The sequence below is a fragment of the Vanessa atalanta genome, chromosome 14 (genome assembly GCF_905147765.1).
Source record: "Vanessa atalanta chromosome 14, ilVanAtal1.2, whole genome shotgun sequence".
Taxonomy (NCBI): Eukaryota; Metazoa; Arthropoda; class Insecta; order Lepidoptera; family Nymphalidae; genus Vanessa; species Vanessa atalanta.
Window position 1 is genome coordinate 7,757,958 of NC_061884.1, and position 19,032 is coordinate 7,776,989.

Genomic DNA, 19,032 nt, shown 5'->3' on the forward strand with positions numbered 1-19,032 from the left:
GATCGCTCTGCATCTTCTACAGAATTTATCACGGAGAATGTTCCGAGGAATTGTTCGGATTAATCCCGGCTGCTGAATTTCACCTTCGGACATCTCGTCAAAATTCCAAATATCACCCGCACCACCTAGATGTCCGAAAATCCACAACAGCGCGATTTTTAAGACATTTTCTGCCTCGCACAACCACTCTGTGGAACCAGCTTTCGCCGGCGGTTTTTCCGAACCGATACGACTTGGGAACTGATATAAATAAATAAGAAACACCATTGAATTATGGTTTTATTACGAATAAAATTAGACACATTTGAAAAGATAATAAATGACATTCATTTACTTTTAAATATTAAATGTCATTCACCCCCTCCCTCAAGACACAACGTAATCGTTTAAATAGTTCGGCATTCTTCGCTGCCGTGTCGAACGACGTTCTTTGAATGACGAACTCGTGGAAGGGAGTTCAGGAGGTTGATTGTATTCATCAGATTCTTGGTTAGGAATGGGATTTTCATCTTGAATATTTTCAGAATTTTGGATTTCATGTTCTTCATTACAATCTTCTAAATTTTCTGGTAGTGGAGCCAATTGTCTGTTAGAAATTGTAGTTTCTCTTCCGTCTGGCAATCTAACATACGAATATTGCGGGTTGGGCTGGAGTAATTCTACTTCTTCAACTATAGGATCGTACTTAGTAGCTCTCACGTTCTTTTTCATTAAAACAGGTCCTGGATTTAACATCCAAGAAGGAAATGATTCGCCATTTGAAGTTCTTCGGGCATGGTTGAACATTCTTTCGTGAGGAGTTACATTAGTACTAGTACATAAAAGTGACCTGATGGAGTGTAAAGCCACTGGTAAAGCTTTTTCCCAATCTGATATCTCCATATCTTTAGATCGGAGGTATAATTGTATGTTTCTCCAAAGAGTTCCATTAAGTCTTTCAACTTGTCCATTCCCCTGGGGATTATATGGAGTTGTTCGACTACAAGCTATCCCAAGAGAGTAAAGAAATTGCTTCAATTGTTCAGACATAAATGTCGCTCCTCTGTCTGAGTGTACATAAAGCGGAGTGCCAAACATAAAGAAAAGATCCTTTAAACATTTAATTACAGTCGTTGCAGTCATATCTTTGCAGGGATAAGCGAATGGAAATCGGCTGTATTCATCAATAATCGTTAACATATATTTATTTTGCGTATTGGACGGCAAAGGTCCCTTAAAATCGATGTTCAATCGTTCAAATGGAGAAGTAGCCTTAATGAGTTGATATTTATTTTTATTAAAACGAGGCTTGATTTCAGCACACACTCTACAGGAAGTAGTTATAAGTTTTATATCATTGATAGAGTATGGAAGGTTTTTCGTTCTTACCCAGTGTGCTAATCTTGTTACACCGGGGTGACAAAGAAGTTCATGAATTTCTTTCAACTTACTATTATCAAAATTAATATGAGCACATACTCTAGATAGAGTGTCAGCAACCGTATTATCCTTACCAGGTCGATAAATAATTTCAAATTTAAAACTGGAAAGTTCAAGCCTCCATCTTTCAATTTTTTCATTTTTTATTTTGCTTGAATGTTTTTGATTGAACATGAATACTACAGACTGTTGATCAGTTAAAAGCAAGAAATGCCTACCCGTTAAATAATGCCGCCATTTACGCAGAGATTCAACGATTGCACTTGCCTCCTTTTCTATAGAAGATTGTTTGCACTCCGAGTCAGTCAAAGTTCGCGAGAAAAAGGCAACCGGACGACCGTTTTGAGAGAGTGTAGAAGCAATGGCAAATTCTGATGCATCTGTTTCTACCATAAATGTTGCATTTTCGTCGACCACTACCAAAGTAGATTTACAAACATCTGACTTTAAAGAGTTGAAACATGTAACAGCCTCCTGGTTTAAAGGAAAATGCTTAATACCAATAAGTGGTCTGATCTTTTGAGAAAAATTTTGGATCCACTTCGAATAGTGAGCAAATAAACCTAAAGTCCTTTTTAAGGTTGGTAAATCCGTAGGAATTGGAAGATCTAGTAGTGGTTTGAGACGGTCATTGTCCGGTTTAATCGTATTATTATATATTGAGTATCCTAAAAGATTTATAGAGTCGGTTCCAAAGACACATTTACTTTCGTTTAGAGTTAATTTGTATTTCTTAACTGCATTCATAAATTTATTAAGTTTTCTATCGTGGTCATCTTTACTCTTACCACAAACTGTGACATCATCTAAATATGCGAACGTTCCTGCTAATTTTTCTGTATCGATAATGTATTGTAATGTTCGCTGGAAGGCCGCGACGCCGTTTGTTACCCCAAAAGGTATCCTTGAAAATTCGTAATAAATTGATATAAATAAATAAGAAACACCATTGAATTATGGTTTTATTACGAATAAAATTAGACACATTTGAAAAGATAATAAATGACATTCATTTACTTTTAAATATTATATGTCAGGAACCTTCAAGAAAAGATCACTTTCCTGAAAGGCCGGCATCGCACCTGCAAGCCCCCCGGTGTTGCAGATGTCCATGGGCGGTGGTAGTCACTTTCCATCAGGTGAGCCTCCTGCTAGTTTGCCACCTTTTGACATAAAAAAAAAAAAAAAGCAATATTGAATATTCGATGATTTTTGTTTTTGACACAATTTTCTAATCATATCAATATTCCTCATATTGATAATTTAGCAAAGGGGCAACGCGTACAATCCTTGGTTTTTTTTTCTGTAATCCCGCCAGTCCCTTTGAATCCGTAAAAATTCGACAAAATTTTCTAGAGATTAACCTCACATAAGGTATGCTTGATTCTGGTACACTGATATTGCATTCCTAAGTATGACATTACAGAAATAGTTTAACATGTTTTCTTAACTAAAAACCACAAGCAAAACATTAAAGGACTCTTAAGCCAAATATTGAAAATGGCATAGGTGATTTTACAAAACAACAAATATTCATTGCCCTTCTAGAATAAAATCTAATACATATAAAGAAATGGGGTTTTGGTACAAGCCAGAAATAATATAATTAAAATATTTTATATTTTTTATTATATTAAAATTACAGAACAATAACACTCTGTTTAGCCGCTTGTTTAGCCTTTAGACGAACTTGTGCAGCAATTCTGTCCAAGTCACGTCTTCCGTGAACAGTAAGGATCCGGCCACCATCAGGAATTTTCTCAACTAACTTCAAAGCCTCAAGGGCCTGAAGTGCCTTACGAGCAATACTGCCTGATGATCTATAAATAATGTTTATTATATTAATACACAGGTCTAAGAACTATTAAAAAATATAACTTCAATTATACTATATTTTTAATATGACTTTAGCCACAATACTACTCATGTTATGAAGTTCCATTATGTAGAACAATTAATATTTTAAAAGTTGAATTGATAATACATAATCTTATAAATTTACCTGCAGAAGTGTGAAGGAGTGACACCATTACGTTTGCGACCACCAAAGATCTTTGTTACAGTCTTAACACCAACTGGAGAGCGAATGTAGATGTGACGTAAGATTGCAGCACAGCGTACATAAAACCAGTCAGGATCGTAGGGTGCCAATTCCTTAAAACGGGCAGTTTTTACCAGATCCATATGTTCTGGAACTTTGACCTTGCCCATCCTGAAACATTAAATAAATATATACAATATTTGACATACATTTAGTCAGGAGTCTATAAGAGTAAAAAAAAAATGTATTTTATTAAAGTGGGCTTAAATAAATAATTTTGAATAGTCATTATACAGAACTGAAAATCAGTTGTAATTTAATTTGGTTTAATTTTAATTTATTTTATTTAATTTAACTTGGTGAACTTACTTTTTCAAGTGGGCAGCTACGGTCTTGACGACCTTGTCTTGTTCAACATCCTTCAATGTGACGGAACGCATCTGAAATTAAAAATCAAATGTTAACAATGGAAATAGTTAAATAATAATTTTGTACAGAGAACTGTAAATTAATCATAAAATGTATCAAAATAGTTACAATTTCATTAGTTTTAATGTAATCCATTAAATGTAAGGTAAACAAACCAAAACAACCAAACAAATAATTACCAATTTGTATAACTATAACTAATAATTATAGTTTTTGTGTAAATTAAAACCTCTAGGATTCATAGCGGTGTAATTATTCCCTACAAGAACTTTTATATTATAAATAAATCAAATAAATTTAAGCAAACAATAGTCTTAACTCATTGGTTTAATATGCATAGTAATTGTTTCTAATGTAGAAAGAATTAAAATCTTATTTAACTTTAAATATAACGATTTAACATCAGAATAGTTAAGTTTGACGGTTAGTAGCAAAAAATTAACATTTTCGCAAGCTTTTAGGACAGCTTCTCTTATTATTTTGAAGCCCTTTAATTCATTAACTTACTTTAAATATTATTAACTTTGAGATTTTCGTCATCGAGACATTAAAGAGGTTATGTTCAATGTTGTACCAAATTAAACACTTACTCTTAACCAAATTTTTCAGCACACATAAAACTATAGTTACTGATATGGTATGTGATATATGATTTCACAAAATACAGAATTTAGGATCAACTACACGATAGTTAAAGTATGTAATGTGCATTGGTGTTGTGGCTTCATCATCTCAACATGTCATGAGTCCATTGGCCATTAAAGCCATTAGAGTTTAGGGAAGTTTTGTTCGTTATAATTAAATTTTTACCTTAATCTATTATGTGGCACTTTTTTAGTTTAATCTAATATTCACTTTTAATTTTTCACTAAAAACCATGCGGTAGAACCACGACACTCACCTTGCCTAGGGCCGATCCAAAAGAAAGAAAGAGACAGATAAACTAATTCAATGTTGTCGCTCTACTAAATTATATATTAAGTATGGTAACATTACGATTCTATTAAAATCCAGAAAAATATATTACTTTAGTATCTGAATAAAAATAAAAAATTGTGTTCCTTAAGTAAGTAGCCTACGTACATATTTGATTTTGATTTTGATTTAACTAATATGTAAAAGCGAATGCGTTCAATTGTGTGTATTACAGTGTATTATTAAAGAAATTACTAAATTTTATTTAGTAATTACACTAAACTTTTTGTACGCATGCGTTAATTTTATCTTTTTCGACTAAAATTTGAGTAGATACCCAACCCAATACTTTTTAATATTTAAAAATTCATGAGATAGTAAAATACTTTGTCAAGAAATGAACGCATCTTGTCTATGATCAAAAGTTTCATTTATCATATATGTCTATTGTCTATGGTTATTTTGTTGTCAAATTCAAGAAAATGGCCGCGAAACAAAATTCTTTAATAAATGAAGGTAAAATTGTTGTTACTAAACATTTACATGCTTTCCGTTCCTTATATTAGATTTCTATCTGTTTTAGCATATTTATTTTATACAGTAGTATTTCGTTGATCTTTGAGTTTCTTAACCTCTGATAAAATACCATTATTTCAGCCCAAACTACATCTGAAGATATTCCCTTGACGTCGTTAGAAGAAAGCTTACTCAGTTTAGAGAAGCTAGATCGAGCTTCCCCAGAACTATGGCCAGAGCAAAGTAAGATTGTTTGTGTGTGTTTTATGTCATTTAATCTATTTGATAATATTTAATGTGAAAGTAATATTTTTCAAAAGTGGCGCGATTACGTTACTTTTCTAATGTTGTCATTCCGTCCACCATTACGTTTGTTCATTTTTGGCATTTCGGTTATAACGACTGGTTTTTAAACACTGAATTTGAAATGGGAGATGGGAATAGCAATTTTTCTAATGATGAAGGTTCACGGTGTTCTAATGATTCTTTTGTAGTCCCTGGCGTGTCAGAGTTCGCACCTTTGCAAAACCCTAACCAATCGCCACCCTCATGGAATAAAGGGCTTACCAAAGACGATTACAATTATATGCAACGTGAGTACAACATTCTATTGATTGTTCTTATTGGAAATATATTTTATTTAATAATACATAAATAATATAATAACTTTATTTGTTATTTGGTGTCTATTTCATGTAATTATACATCTTGAGTTCTTCCCAGTTTCAGTTGTGTTATTTTTAATGTTTTAAATAGAACTTTCTACACATTTAATTCTAAAATCTACTCTATTCAATCATCTGACGAACTTATATTTCTTCAATATGTATGTATTATAACATATTTATGATCTATGAAAAGCTTAGCCTTTTTCACATCTATAATTTTCACTTAAATTATACAGTATCAAAGCTTATTATAAAACTTACTATACTCAAGTAGGATACATTTTAAAATATCTATGTAACAAAATTACTAAACTAAGGCATTAAAATATGTTAAAAATAAATTGTGATGAAGAATTCATTATACTTATGGTTTAGTAGTAGCTCTTCTAGGTATAAACATTTTACTGTAGTTGTTCTATATTATTAAGATAAGAAATGATTATATGTACATAATTTTTTCCAGAAGGTTTTAAATATAAAGTAAAATAGAAATTTACAAATGTATATATATACATGTCTTTTATGTAATATAACCATTTTTAGATTTATGATTCTGTTAAAATTAATTATATATTTTAAAGTATTATTAATAAAAATCTATTTATCTAGTAGTAATCTATTTAATCCAGTGATATGACAAGATATTGCAATGAAAACCTGAATAAATATTGGTCATGCGTTAAGATGTATTAGCCTATTATGGATGCTAAACTATTATACTGAAGATTATTTGTATAATTACATACTGTTATGTAAATATGCAAAGACAAAACAGCTTAATACATTTTTCTCTAACATTTGTAAGCAATTCTTTAGGAAATAATCAAACCTGATAAGAAAATCAGTAGGATTTTTTTTTAATGTCATATAATATAAATAAAAAAAATGTATAAACTTATAAATTGTCCTCATTTTCAATTATGATCTATTAAATTTTCCTGTGTCCAGACTGGATATATAGTTAGTGTTAAATAAATTATAAATTGTTATTTTTATATTAAACTATTTTAAATTGTTTTAAAATTTCAGAGCTGGGGTCATTAACTACAAGTAGTCTCATCATGGAGGTAAAGAAACTTCATGATCTTGCTTATCAGCTTGGATTGGAAGAGGCCAAAGAGATGACAAGGGGGAAGTACTTAAATATATTCTCATCTCGACGGCAAAGATAATAATACCTTTATTAGATGTAATGTTAAAAAATGTATACTTACATATTAAATATAAAATTTATATTCCATTTCATAGCAACATAAGGTAAATCTTCTAAAATTTAAGTTATAAAAAAAATAAAAGTTAAAATTTCACTTTGTTATTTTTGTTGTTGTTGTAATGCTGAATTTTATGTTTGTGTTTTGGTGGATGTATTGGTTAATATTGTAGTTGGTGAGAACTTGAATTGGTTTAAAGTGATTGCATTTTAACTTCGCGTTATCACTTCCCTGAACCAGGAAGTAGCTCAAATATGTCACAATATTATCTCATATGTAAAAGGGCTGTGCAATGCTAACTTCTATCCACCAACGGTTAATGTTTATTTTGAACGATGAGCTAACTAAAGTGCCATCATAAAACAATGAAATAAATCATAATTGTGACATTTTGGGTATGATTATTAAAGATATATTTATATAAAAATATAAATTACTTTGATATATTGTGTAATAGTCATTAGCTGTAATTAAAAATGTATAAAATATTTATGACTACTTTTATTTAACAATGATGAAAAATATAACTCAATTCAATACCTATTTGTTGAATAGATTATTAGGCATAATTAATAAACAAAATCAATAAAAACTCTTTCTGCACTAAGGTTTTCTCAATTAGTTATGACATCCATTCAAAAAGGATTGTTTTGTAAACATTATTGTTAAACTAAGAATATGTCATATATGAATTATAATTTATTACATTATCATATGATCTTTAATGTAAATATTAGCCTAATTATTTTTAAACTAATTATGTTTAACAATTAAACAATATTGTACTCATTTTGTATATTTATTCCATAACTTACATAAATGCAACATCTATGAATCTAGTTTTTGTAAGAATGAAACTTTGAATTACATTCTATCAATAAATCTTATTTTTAACGGTTTATTTGGCCTCGCAATAAAACCTTGTGAAGGCTGCACATCACCATAATGATATTCAAGCCTGTATTTCTGCAATACCTTAATGGGAAGAAATGTCATATTAATTAAATCTTAATTAAATACAAACCTAAATAAAGTAGACATGTAAAAAGGGTCACAAATAAAATGTATCCAATTTAAAATTAATAAGTAATCTAAAACCTTACTTCATAAAATTATCATGTACTTTATATATATGTAAAGATTCTTTCTACATTTTCTATTGATTCAGAAACTGAACTTGTTATTGAATGAAGAAGTAAAAAAATGAACTAAAATCTTCCGTAATGTATGAAAATTAGTGGCTACTCAAACATGTACTGTAATACCTTAATTGTCAAAAGTGACATCATAGTCTCGGCAACATTTTGCCCAATACATTTCCTAGCTCCATATCCAAATGGAATTGAAGCAAACGCGTGGTAGTTCTTAGCCTCGGGTTTTAGCCATCTCTCGGGGCAGAACTTAGTAGCTTCATCAAAGTTTCCTTCTTTGAGTGAAGTATCTTGTGTTGACATTATTAACATAGTTCCTCGTGGAATACTATAATTATAATATCAACTATTATTTGAAAAATATTATAATTAATCTCGTATGACTTGCAATGAATTTTTAATTTATAATGGTACAAGTATAATTTCCTCTTACCACAAAAATTTAATAACAGAACAGTTAGGAAGTAAAATTATTACATGACAAACTTACTTGTAATTATCCAATGTTATATTCCTAGAGAGAAGCCTTGTCAGCAATGGAATTGGTGGGACCAATCTAGAAAATTTCAATTAAAAATTATCCGAGATACCAACAAGTACTACGTTATCAAGGCTCAAGTTTTGAGAAAGTTAAGCTTATACTATTGAGGGATATCAGGCATTATCTCAGCATATCTCGAAACTTGTCATAAATTACCAATTGTTTTAATACACAATACAAAATATATACATTATAAAAAAATGCGAAAGAGAGAAGATAACTTATCTCTAGTCTTGATTACCCCTTTTTTCTAAAACGTTTTCATACTTGTCTAATATTTTATTATAAAAAAATTGATTACAAAATCGTTGAAATAAAACTAGTTTTTAATAAGACACTGAGTCTGCCCGTGACCACGAACACTGCAAAGTGCTCGAAACGCCGGGATGTTAAAATAATTAATATACGCGATTAAATCCGTTAAAAACTAGTTTTATTTCAATGTGTAATAATCGCGAAAATCTAAGACAACATTACAAAATCGTTTCTGTAAATTTTTACTTGGACTTATTTAAAACAGTGTTCTATTTTTTTATAAATATCGACCGCTATATATTAGACAAATTAGATAATTGAAAGAATCGATTTTTCGCTATGATAATTATCAACTTCGTGGACGTGCCTATTTACGAGCAAAAGCGTGGTAGGTCCTATACTCAATAACATTATAGAAATAGAGCAATAGTCCCAAATAGAATATATGTCATTTTACTGCCATTTACCTCAATGTCTCTTTAATACACGCTTGTAAATACGGAGTATTCTCTTTAAACCTTTCGATGTCGTTTACATCTTGATATAAATTCCCTACTTCTTGGTAGAGTAACCTTTGATTCTTTTGGTGTTTCGCAATGTGGTATAATAAGAAAGACATTGAAGATGAGATCTGCAACATAAAACGTTCACGCTCAATACTAATTAAAAAAATGTGCATTAAACAATACGTCTAAACAGCGAATTGCCCTTATAGCAAAACGTACAACTATTGAAATATCTATAAAGCATTACGTCCAATGTATATACAAATATTAGTTTATGGCGAGAATTTGATTCATCGCCTAATAAATAATATTTGTTAATGTGAATTGTGATAGTACGTGATCTAAGCCATTCGGCGTGGTGTTCGTTAAGTCGTCAAGAATCACGATCTCTGCATATGGAATCTGTTGCAGCACGGAAACTGTAGCTATTTAGACGTACGAGTCGGTCGGTTTCGGCATTACCACGATGGGACCTATAGAGGCACGCATATATTCTCCTATGATCAACGCAGTCTATCCGCAGCCAGTTAATGGAAAGGTCCCGGACCGGTCCTTTAAGCCTGCCGAGGCGACGAGAACAGGTCATCTCTAATGTAAACAAACACCCTAGCCCACGGTACAATGAAATGTTTATTTTTTATGATGTGACGTGACCGGATCCACTGCGTCCATTATCCGTTGATGACTAACCAACTGCTTAGTAGATACCACTGCCAACTACCAAACTACGGGCGACTACTGCCAATTCTTGACCAGAAAATTTCGGTAGCAGCTTGCAGTTCAATAAGTTTTTATTTGTTTTGTGCCGGTACAAGAACATGACTGGTTATCTATAGCTGTATAAGCTAGTTAGTGCACTAACGATAAATATAAAAATCAAAGAGTAATAACATAGCTTAAAGTTAAAATAAGCATTAAAATATATTAACCGTGTTAATACCAATGAGCATCACATCCATCAAAATTGTTGCGATATCTTCCGCGTTAAACTTTTCCTCGCTCAGCAACATTGCACTCGTTAGAGAATTAGGGCCTAATAGGTGGAAATAGAAATATGATGTTTTAATTTCAAATTTAACCAAAATGTTTATTCTAAACATGCCAATATATAAAATCCTATTTGGGCTAAAATAAAGTGCTTTTTTGTGAAATTAATTGTATGGAATGAATTAATTACATACTGATAATATGATCGTCCTGGATCTTCGTAGATATTTCTTGCTCTATATCCAAAACGTATTTTCCAATGAGGCTGCAAAAAATTTAAGATTACATAAAATAAATGACTACGGAAACAAACAATCAAATATTTTACAAAGAGTACTTAAAGCAACTGCAGAGGAGCTACAATGCGTTTAACGTATAATACCCAATAACACGTAATATAACTTAACAAATAATTCTCGTATGAACAAGTTCTCTAAAGTACCTATCAACTTTATACAAAAAGTCTCGTTTGCTATTGTTAGTTATACCGCATTAGGGAAAAACACAACCAGAGGTAAAACTTTATGATGTAGGAATTATATAAGAAATATTTGTAAAATAATCATAAATTGAGGAAAGAAAAAAAAATGTTGATAAAAATCTCAAACATCTTTAAGGTAGAACCTTTAAAGGCGTGTGGAAAAAATTAATTGGGTACGGATTTTATGATCTTTGTCGTACATAATCATGAGCTTGTCTGAAAGATTTTATTAAAATAATCTATTACAGGAATAAATTAGAACGGCAAAGAATATTTATATATTTCAATGAGCACGTGTCCTCTGTTAGCGATCTATCCTTGATGACATACTCGTTTGGGAGATTTGAAAAAATCTACCGACGCAAAATCTCATATTCTTAACACTACTCTGACAGGAAAAATAATAACAAATTATTTTATTATAAATTCTATTTGTTTCTCTTTTCATTGACTATAGTTTTATTAAATAAGGAAAACTTAAAAAACTGCCTTTTTTAATACCTTGACTAAATATCTAAAATGAATAATTTCAATGCCTCAATAGTTGATTAAAAGATAAATTTATAGTTACTTGTCCAGATTGTCACAGTACTTGACCAAGGAATACCAAGCTGGTGTGGTAAAAAACTTCCAAAAATGGATACCCGTTTCACATTTAATGATTGCGTCAGTTGCCCTCTCCAGGCTGTGGTACATCCACGATTCGTCACACTGACTATACACTAACTCCGTTTCCAACAGTTGAAAGTTCTTTGAGAACAATATTAGTCCTACAGTAAGTTTATTGCGAATTATTTAAAATGTCAGTTGAATGCTTAGGAAATAAAAATGGAAGTGGATCGAAAATGGAAATCTGGCACTGATATTTTTCGGGCTACTATTTTAGAATTTCATGAGATAATTAAACCCAATATTTTTAGTCGTACACTGAAAATAATAGTGTATTTAAGAGTAAAATTCCTCAAGTCTCAGTTTTATGACTAAAACGAAGTTCAATGTTCTGCAAACATTTACAATATCTTTATTATGGGTAGGGCTTTGTGCTAGCCCGTCTGGGTAGGTACCACCCACTCATCAAATATTCTACCGCCAAACAGCAGTAACCAGTATTGATGTGTTCTGGTTAGAAGGGTACGTGAGCCAGTGAAAATACAGGCACAAGGGACATAACATCTTAGTTCCCAATGGTGGCACATTGGCGATGAAAGGAATGTTTAATATTTTTACAGCGCTACTGTCTCATCAGGTCGCCCATTTGGTAGTTCGCCTACCTATATCAAACAAAAAATCTATATTATATTATTATGCCCATTCATATACTTCTGTACTTACCCATGCAATCAAATGCCCATTTGTGTATTTCCTTATGTAGATCCTTAGATAACTCATCCTGATAATTTCTAATGTTGTAAATCTTTTGCGTGAACTTTTCACATACATCGTTAAGGTTCTGGGCGTGAGGGATAAACGCATTTTGTGTGGGGTTGTGCATTACCGATCTTTGCCGTATCCAATCCTGACCTTGTCTAAAATAATTTATTGAAATAGACCATTGTTGGTAAGTGGCTTTCTTGCTCTAAATAAATGGGATCAATAAAGAATATTTATATGTTTAATTCTACTGTTGGGCGAGACATTGTCGGCTGATAAGCTTAGAAGCATTTATAGATCACAGATTAAATCTAAATACATTAATTAATTTGTTGTAAATATATACTAACACAGTATAAAGTCCACCAAATATATGATTCTTGTGTTCAATCCGATATTTCTCCAGAGATTGCAACGTAGATCTAACAGGATATTCACCTTCCATGCTAAACACTTTCTGGATGTGGTCAGGGTGGTTGATGAGCACGATATCGCTACCGACGGGGCTAACGAATCTTACCACGGGCCCATATTTATCAAAAAGATTGGAAAAACTACGTGTAGTATTTCTATTAGATAGAATCGTTCCTAAAATATTATTATTAAAATATTGATTTTACAATGAAAGTTTACAGTAAAATACAAATTTCACAGTGAAAGTATGTTTCTTTTGTATATTGCTTATACAGATTCTCATTTACTAATATCTCCGGTCAGCCTTCATTAAACACAGGATGCATACGTTTATGTGGTATTTAAATAATAATTACATTCGACCGCCGACGTAAAAGACGCGCTCCGAGTAGGTCAAAACTCAAAAGGTCTCTGGTGCGAGAGCGGGCAAGCGTATATGGCTATAAGCGTATACGCTCACCCGTCGCGCTCTTTCAAAATCATTCAATAAGCCAGAGTCTGTCATTGGAAGAAAAACCTTATATTTAATTGGCGATTCAATAACGATAAGATGTAGGTAAACTAAAAAAAATGTAATAATACTAACCAATATTGAGCCCAAAAGTTAAAAGACCAGCAGTAACTTGAGTTCCAATTTCTGTTATATAATTACGAAATATTGACAAATATTTCAACGACTTCGGTCCTGGAACTTCATCAAAGGGTAATACTATAGGTTCTTTAGTATTTAAAACCATTGGCACTATACGAGGTAAAGTAGGCGAAACATTGCTTAATCCATTGTTTACTGGAGTTTGTTCGTCTATTGCCTCATTTTTATTTTGAGTTTTTACATTATCGTTGTTTATTTCTAACGGTTTTACCGTCTGCATTTTTATTTGCCAAATGTGCAAATTTTTTCCAGTATACCTAAAATATTTGGTTAGATGGGGCTTAATATATAGTAAATTATTTAATGCCATCTTTTACTTAATAACAACTTTTAAAAAGGATATTAAACTCTTGTAGGTTTTTTTCGTTCTTGACATAGGATAAAACAAAAGAAAATACTCGCTTTTTAAAATTCGCGCCTTATAATTTATATTTTTTTTATAATTTATCTGTTGTGCTTTAAGGCGCAACATTTTAATAACAATATATTAAATAGCCAAGAATGTTTTTTATTAAATAACAAATGACTAAATAAAGGACAATTAAGACACTCCTATTTATGTTTAATAAATAAATTTTATATAAATGGAGTTTTTATTTTATCCTTAATAACGGAAACACTATATTATATTTGTCAAATATGCGTTCCAAGAAAACTGTCAACCCTGTGATGGTGAAGAGTGAGCGAGTTAGCTAATGTGGTAGATGGCGGGAGTGATCTCGTGTGATATAACTGTGTTAGATTAGTTTTTAAATTTTAGTGTAAAATAAAAAAATAGTTATTAAAATGACAAGGTAAATCTACATCTCTTTGTTCCATATAATGTTTTGTGTGCTACCGTTAACGTCGATATTCGCTTATGCCCGTAAGGAGAGCGATAAGTACGTCTGCTCAATATCACTCAAATTCGTTTGTTAAAAGAACACTTTGCTATTTCAGAGCTAAAATAGAACTTGGCGATGTGACACCGCATAATATTAAACAATTAAAGAAGTTGAACACAGTCGTGTTTCCAGTTTCCTACAACGACAAATTTTACAAAGATGTTTTAGAGGCTGGCGAACTGGCAAAACTTGCTTATTACAATGATATCGTGGTCGGAGCGGTCTGTTGTAGAATAGATACGTCGGATAATTCCAGACGATTGTACATAATGACACTGGGGTGCCTGTACCCTTACAGAAGACTTGGAATAGGCACTCTAATGGTGGAACATGTGCTCAAGTATGTTGAACAGGATGGCAATTTTGACAGCATTTTCTTGTGAGTACTCGGAAATATATTATTCAATTAAATTATTATAATTTTGCGCAATTATTGTTGTAGGTATGTAAAGGTTCAGTCTGTTATATTAGAAGAAACAAAAGTAACCTATTAATAATAAACTCATAAATTAAATGTGTTTCGATTTTGCAACAATTGAATTGCGTTGAAATAATATACTGGACTTTAGAATGTTAAAACATAAAAAAAAAAAAAAATTTACTTTGAATGTAACGAAGAGAATCTTGTAGGAAAATGCTTTATTAATATCTCCCCTTGCTTTCTTATAGTCTTGGAAATGTATACTACAGGTCTTTTTCAACCTAGTGGAAGAATATCTGTATCACCGATGCAATCCCTGATTTATGATTTATGTGTGACAGAATGTTATGCGTGCCAGTTTCATTGATGTTTTTTAAAAAAATATTTAGTAACATTTAAGAACTCGACATTTGAAAACTGTGATTTACTCCAGCACACTGCATACACATCTATATCTTCAACATTAATATATCTTCTATTCCCTGGGGATATGAGATTAAGATTCTGTTTAATTTAATTTTGTCTATTGGACAATAGTATAACAACAAAACATTACTCAACTTCTCACTTTCAAATAGAGCTCAACATAAAATAACAAAAAAACTTGGCTGAGATTTAGAAGATTAATAGAGGTTAAAATTAAAATTTTAATAGAATTAGAATTAAAATATAAGTTAAAGTATAATGCCTACAGGAATGCATTCTTTTGCATGGTTTTGCTTTACTTTTGCAGAAATTATTATCATTATATTGTTAGTAACTAAAATTAAGTCTAAAGATACAATAATATTGCTAACAACATTTCAACAAGTAATTATGGTTTTTATTACCATAATAAACCAACCCACAATACAATCATATTTATAGTGCTATTAAGTTAAAGCAGAACTTGCAAAAATAACTATCTGGATATATTTTTTAATGAGATGTTTGTCAATATTATTGATCAACACTTCTAATATATGTTCAGTGTCATAATGGGCACGAGACATAGATGTATGGATACATGCAGGGCTAATGTCTATGGGCAGAGGTGACTATAAGGAGGTCTATTTGTTATTCTGCCTTCATGAAAAATTCCAGTAATAAACCATATAATTGAATTTAAATTTAGTGGAAAAGTTATTTATTTTATATCTTATTTACTATACACATAAAAAAGCATATAAATAAATAAATAAAACATAAATGTAAAATATAATGTTTATTTTATAAGATTGAGACTTGCGCAAAATGTAGTTGCAGAAATTGAACTAAATAATTATTTTTCAGGCATGTACAAGTAAACAATGAAGGTGCAATAGATTTTTACAAGAAATTTGGCTTCGAAATTGTTGAGACGAAAGAGCATTACTACAAAAGAATAGAGCCAGCTGATGCACATGTTCTGCAAAAAACAATAAGACAACCTCAATCACCCCCAATGCTGAATGGAACTGTCCCTCATGCGAAAACTAATGGCCATGATTGAAAAGTTTAGATCCCCACTGTCTCAACTCAGTTGTTATTGCAAAAAGGAGCAAGTGATAAATAACATAAGAATCATAATCAAGTCACTTATATATTCACAAATGGATAAAATGATAATTGTAATGAATGGAATAATATGTAGGGTTGTGGTTGTGGACTTCTGAGGCCATAATGATAGGTATAATATGACTGATTTCATTGTAATATCAATGTCAAACCTTGTACTGTACATATATTAAGTACTTGCATGTTATTGACCAAAATAATCCAATTTGCATTTTCTCAATATGAGCCTACAATCTTGATCCTTTACAGGAATGAAACTACTGATGAATTTTTTAATAGCTTAGTATTTGTAAATTAATTCTTCTCAATTTGGATAATATGTAAAGTAACATGTAATTAGCTCTAGGCAGTGTTTTAATTAAACTTGATGGATTGCAAAATTTTGTGTCCATTTTTACGGTGTAATAATGTAAGATTTACTGTAAGTGCAGATCACTCTGATGTAACTTTCTTTTTTTTTATCTCGAATTATCCGTAAATATCTTTTAAAGATGTCACCTCGCAATTGTTTGATTTTTTTTGTAGATATCTCGACATGTTCATTATTTTAGCAATTTTTTATATTTCCGTGTGACAGTTGTTGTTGTTTTTATTATAACTATATTTTTATTTTATCTCCTAAGAAAGAATTGTTAAAAATATTTCAAAATTGTCTGTGTTTAAAAAAAATATATGTTAAATATACTCTTCCCACTATAATCAATAGGTGTTACCAAAAGTCAATTTGTCTGCTGTCAAAATAATCAAATGAATTTGTTGATTATCATGTTTCTCTAAAACTTTTAGAATTAGTACAATAAACATGATTAACATTTTTTATCTGTTTTGATAACCTTTACCACCATTCCCTATTATTAAGTATTTATTTAATTAATTGGATTGGAAATCATTCAAATAGTTACTTTATGCTTTTATTAAGGCTACATTATATATCCAAACAACAACAATTACCAACAAGCCTAAAGGCTGATGATTTTTTATGGTTATTTCTAATTATAAAGAATACATTGACATTCTTACAAACAGAAAAAACCTCGTTGCGTTCAAAAATTTCGGCCAAAGATACCTCATTAAATAGTTTTACTGATGTACCAATATTGGATAATTTTTTTTTTTATAATAATTTTATGCCAAGTGAGTGCTTATGTACCCTATATTTTGTTTTAACATTAATTGTTGAAATGCGCCCACAGGCCAATTTTCTGGTTTTGTCTTCTGTATCAGTCTAAATGAGACCGCCAATGGCCAAATTAATTGTGTACAAATTATCTACATTTATTATTATATTTTTTTTTGTCAATAACACTTATTCACTTTTTCATGATAGTAATTCAATTAATACTCGGCTTAAATAAAAATGGGAAGAACTTAAAATATACAGGAACGTAAAATAAATATGAAACTCAATTATGAAACACATATTTTATTAATATAACATTAGTGCATTTTTAGAATACTGTTATGCTTTCTAAAAGCTTCAATTCACTATCACAGACTATAAAAATTTCATTAATTAAACTAAACATTAACATTTAAATTATACATCGAGTGAAATAAATACAAAAGCAAATGCAACAAATTATTATTTTGTTTAATAAATATTTTATTTAATATGTCCTGTTTATAATTTGACTAATATATTTATTATAACACTTTATATTCTGAGATTCTATATTGAAGGTAATCTTTAAATTGTAAGTGTAAGTATACTGGTACGGATAAGAGATAGACGTGTTTTTATTTTCAAATTCAAAACAGTAACCAGTTCTAGAAGTGTAAAGATTTTTTTTTTAATATTGATTTAATTATTAACAATATTTTAATTTAATTATCCATAACACATTAAATATTCAAACAAGCTCAACATTTTTTAACTTTGTTATTTTTTGTTACGCGTAAAAATAAACGAATTGCGAATATGTGTGCTATATAAAAGTATAGGTGCACGACACAGTATCCGTTTACAAATAAAACAAAATGCAATGATGATTTTTGATATTAGGTAAGTACCTATATAGGAAGTTAGATAATTTGTATAAAATAAAAGATTTGAACCAGTCATGCCAGTTTTGTCTTGTAATATAAATGACGTATCAAATTATACTAGTTTTAAATTATTTGAATTGTAAGCATTTTTTTTTTGTGAAATCTTATTTGCAACACCAAAATTTTCTTATATTTAGATACATTGATTTCATAAAATTTATCAAAAATATTACAACAATACAATGGACAATATAATACACTTTTATAATTATCATTTCCAATTTTATCTTTGATTAATATAGTCTTTAAATTGTAATGTTAGAGTTTCTGTTTTATTTAAAAAAGGATTTCATATTAGAAAAAAATGCATCGAGTATTTTAAATTGATATTTTTTAACTAAATGCATAAATAAATATGAAGATATGTATAACCCGCATAATTTGTCTCAGGAATAATCATTTACTTAAATGCAAAATTATTTTGTTTTTCTAAGTTCGTGGAAGACCGTACCAGTTCTAGGGTTCCGATTTCATTCAAGACACACGATAAAATGTTATTTTTTATTATGCCATTGGGAGGCGAATACGCGAATGGGCCACCTGATGGTAAGTGATGACCAGTGCCCATAGACATCACATAGACATTGG

General features: G+C 30.4%; 4 protein-coding genes across 5 annotated transcripts; 2 read left to right on the forward strand and 2 right to left on the reverse strand.

Annotated features, from left to right (window-relative positions):
• Positions 1–3,031: 3,031 nt before the first annotated feature.
• On the reverse strand, positions 3,032–4,878 carry LOC125068860 (40S ribosomal protein S19a). Of its 2 annotated transcripts, none has more exons than XM_047678203.1 (4): positions 4,791–4,878; positions 3,830–3,900; positions 3,422–3,631; positions 3,032–3,239 (listed from the first exon to the last, which is right to left on the reverse strand). In XM_047678203.1, the coding sequence occupies exons 2-4, from the start codon at positions 3,898–3,900 to the stop codon at positions 3,059–3,061; spliced, it is 462 nt and encodes a 153-aa protein (XP_047534159.1). In that variant the 5' UTR covers positions 4,791–4,878; the 3' UTR covers positions 3,032–3,058. The 2 variants fall into 2 exon arrangements, with proteins under 2 accessions (XP_047534159.1, XP_047534160.1); XM_047678204.1 differs by having other exon boundaries at positions 4,700–4,799.
• Positions 4,879–5,266: 388 nt separating this feature from the next.
• LOC125068674 (protein lin-52 homolog) lies at positions 5,267–7,814 on the forward strand. The gene is made up of 4 exons (XM_047677947.1): positions 5,267–5,320; positions 5,462–5,563; positions 5,815–5,913; positions 7,018–7,814. The coding sequence occupies exons 1-4, from the start codon at positions 5,287–5,289 to the stop codon at positions 7,158–7,160; spliced, it is 378 nt and encodes a 125-aa protein (XP_047533903.1). The 5' UTR covers positions 5,267–5,286; the 3' UTR covers positions 7,161–7,814.
• LOC125068673 (probable cytochrome P450 301a1, mitochondrial) lies at positions 7,420–13,866 on the reverse strand. The gene is made up of 10 exons (XM_047677946.1): positions 13,492–13,866; positions 12,842–13,079; positions 12,453–12,646; positions 11,692–11,890; positions 10,834–10,904; positions 10,582–10,685; positions 9,614–9,777; positions 8,841–8,906; positions 8,465–8,678; positions 7,420–8,174 (listed from the first exon to the last, which is right to left on the reverse strand). Exons 1-10 carry the CDS (start codon positions 13,775–13,777, stop codon positions 8,064–8,066), a joined length of 1,647 nt encoding a protein of 548 aa, XP_047533902.1. The 5' UTR covers positions 13,778–13,866; the 3' UTR covers positions 7,420–8,063.
• A 350-nt stretch (positions 13,867–14,216) lies between these two features.
• On the forward strand, positions 14,217–17,213 carry LOC125068591 (probable N-acetyltransferase san). Its single transcript, XM_047677782.1, has 3 exons — positions 14,217–14,351; positions 14,497–14,820; positions 16,135–17,213. The coding sequence occupies exons 1-3, from the start codon at positions 14,344–14,346 to the stop codon at positions 16,331–16,333; spliced, it is 531 nt and encodes a 176-aa protein (XP_047533738.1). The 5' UTR covers positions 14,217–14,343; the 3' UTR covers positions 16,334–17,213.
• Positions 17,214–19,032: the final 1,819 nt, after the last annotated feature.

Coding starts and splice junctions, on each gene's coding strand:
- LOC125068860 (XM_047678203.1), bottom strand. CDS start 3,900: ATGCGTTCCGTCACATTGAAGGATGTTGAACAAGACAAGGTCGTCAAG. Junction 3,632..3,829: donor GTAGCTGCCCACTTGAAAAA/GTAAGTTCACCA, acceptor TTAATGTTTCAG/GATGGGCAAGGTCAAAGTTC. Junction 3,240..3,421: donor ACTCCTTCACACTTCTGCAG/GTAAATTTATAA, acceptor CATTATTTATAG/ATCATCAGGCAGTATTGCTC.
- LOC125068674 (XM_047677947.1), top strand. CDS start 5,287: ATGGCCGCGAAACAAAATTCTTTAATAAATGAAG. Junction 5,321..5,461: donor AAATTCTTTAATAAATGAAG/GTAAAATTGTTG, acceptor CCATTATTTCAG/CCCAAACTACATCTGAAGAT. Junction 5,914..7,017: donor CGATTACAATTATATGCAAC/GTGAGTACAACA, acceptor TTAAAATTTCAG/AGCTGGGGTCATTAACTACA.
- LOC125068673 (XM_047677946.1), bottom strand. CDS start 13,777: ATGCAGACGGTAAAACCGTTAGAAATAAACAACGATAATGTAAAAACT. Junction 13,080..13,491: donor AACTTTTGGGCTCAATATTG/GTTAGTATTATT, acceptor ATAATATTTTAG/GAACGATTCTATCTAATAGA. Junction 8,679..8,840: donor ATAACATTGGATAATTACAA/GTAAGTTTGTCA, acceptor TTATAATTATAG/TATTCCACGAGGAACTATGT.
- LOC125068591 (XM_047677782.1), top strand. Junction 14,821..16,134: donor AATTTTGACAGCATTTTCTT/GTGAGTACTCGG, acceptor ATTATTTTTCAG/GCATGTACAAGTAAACAATG.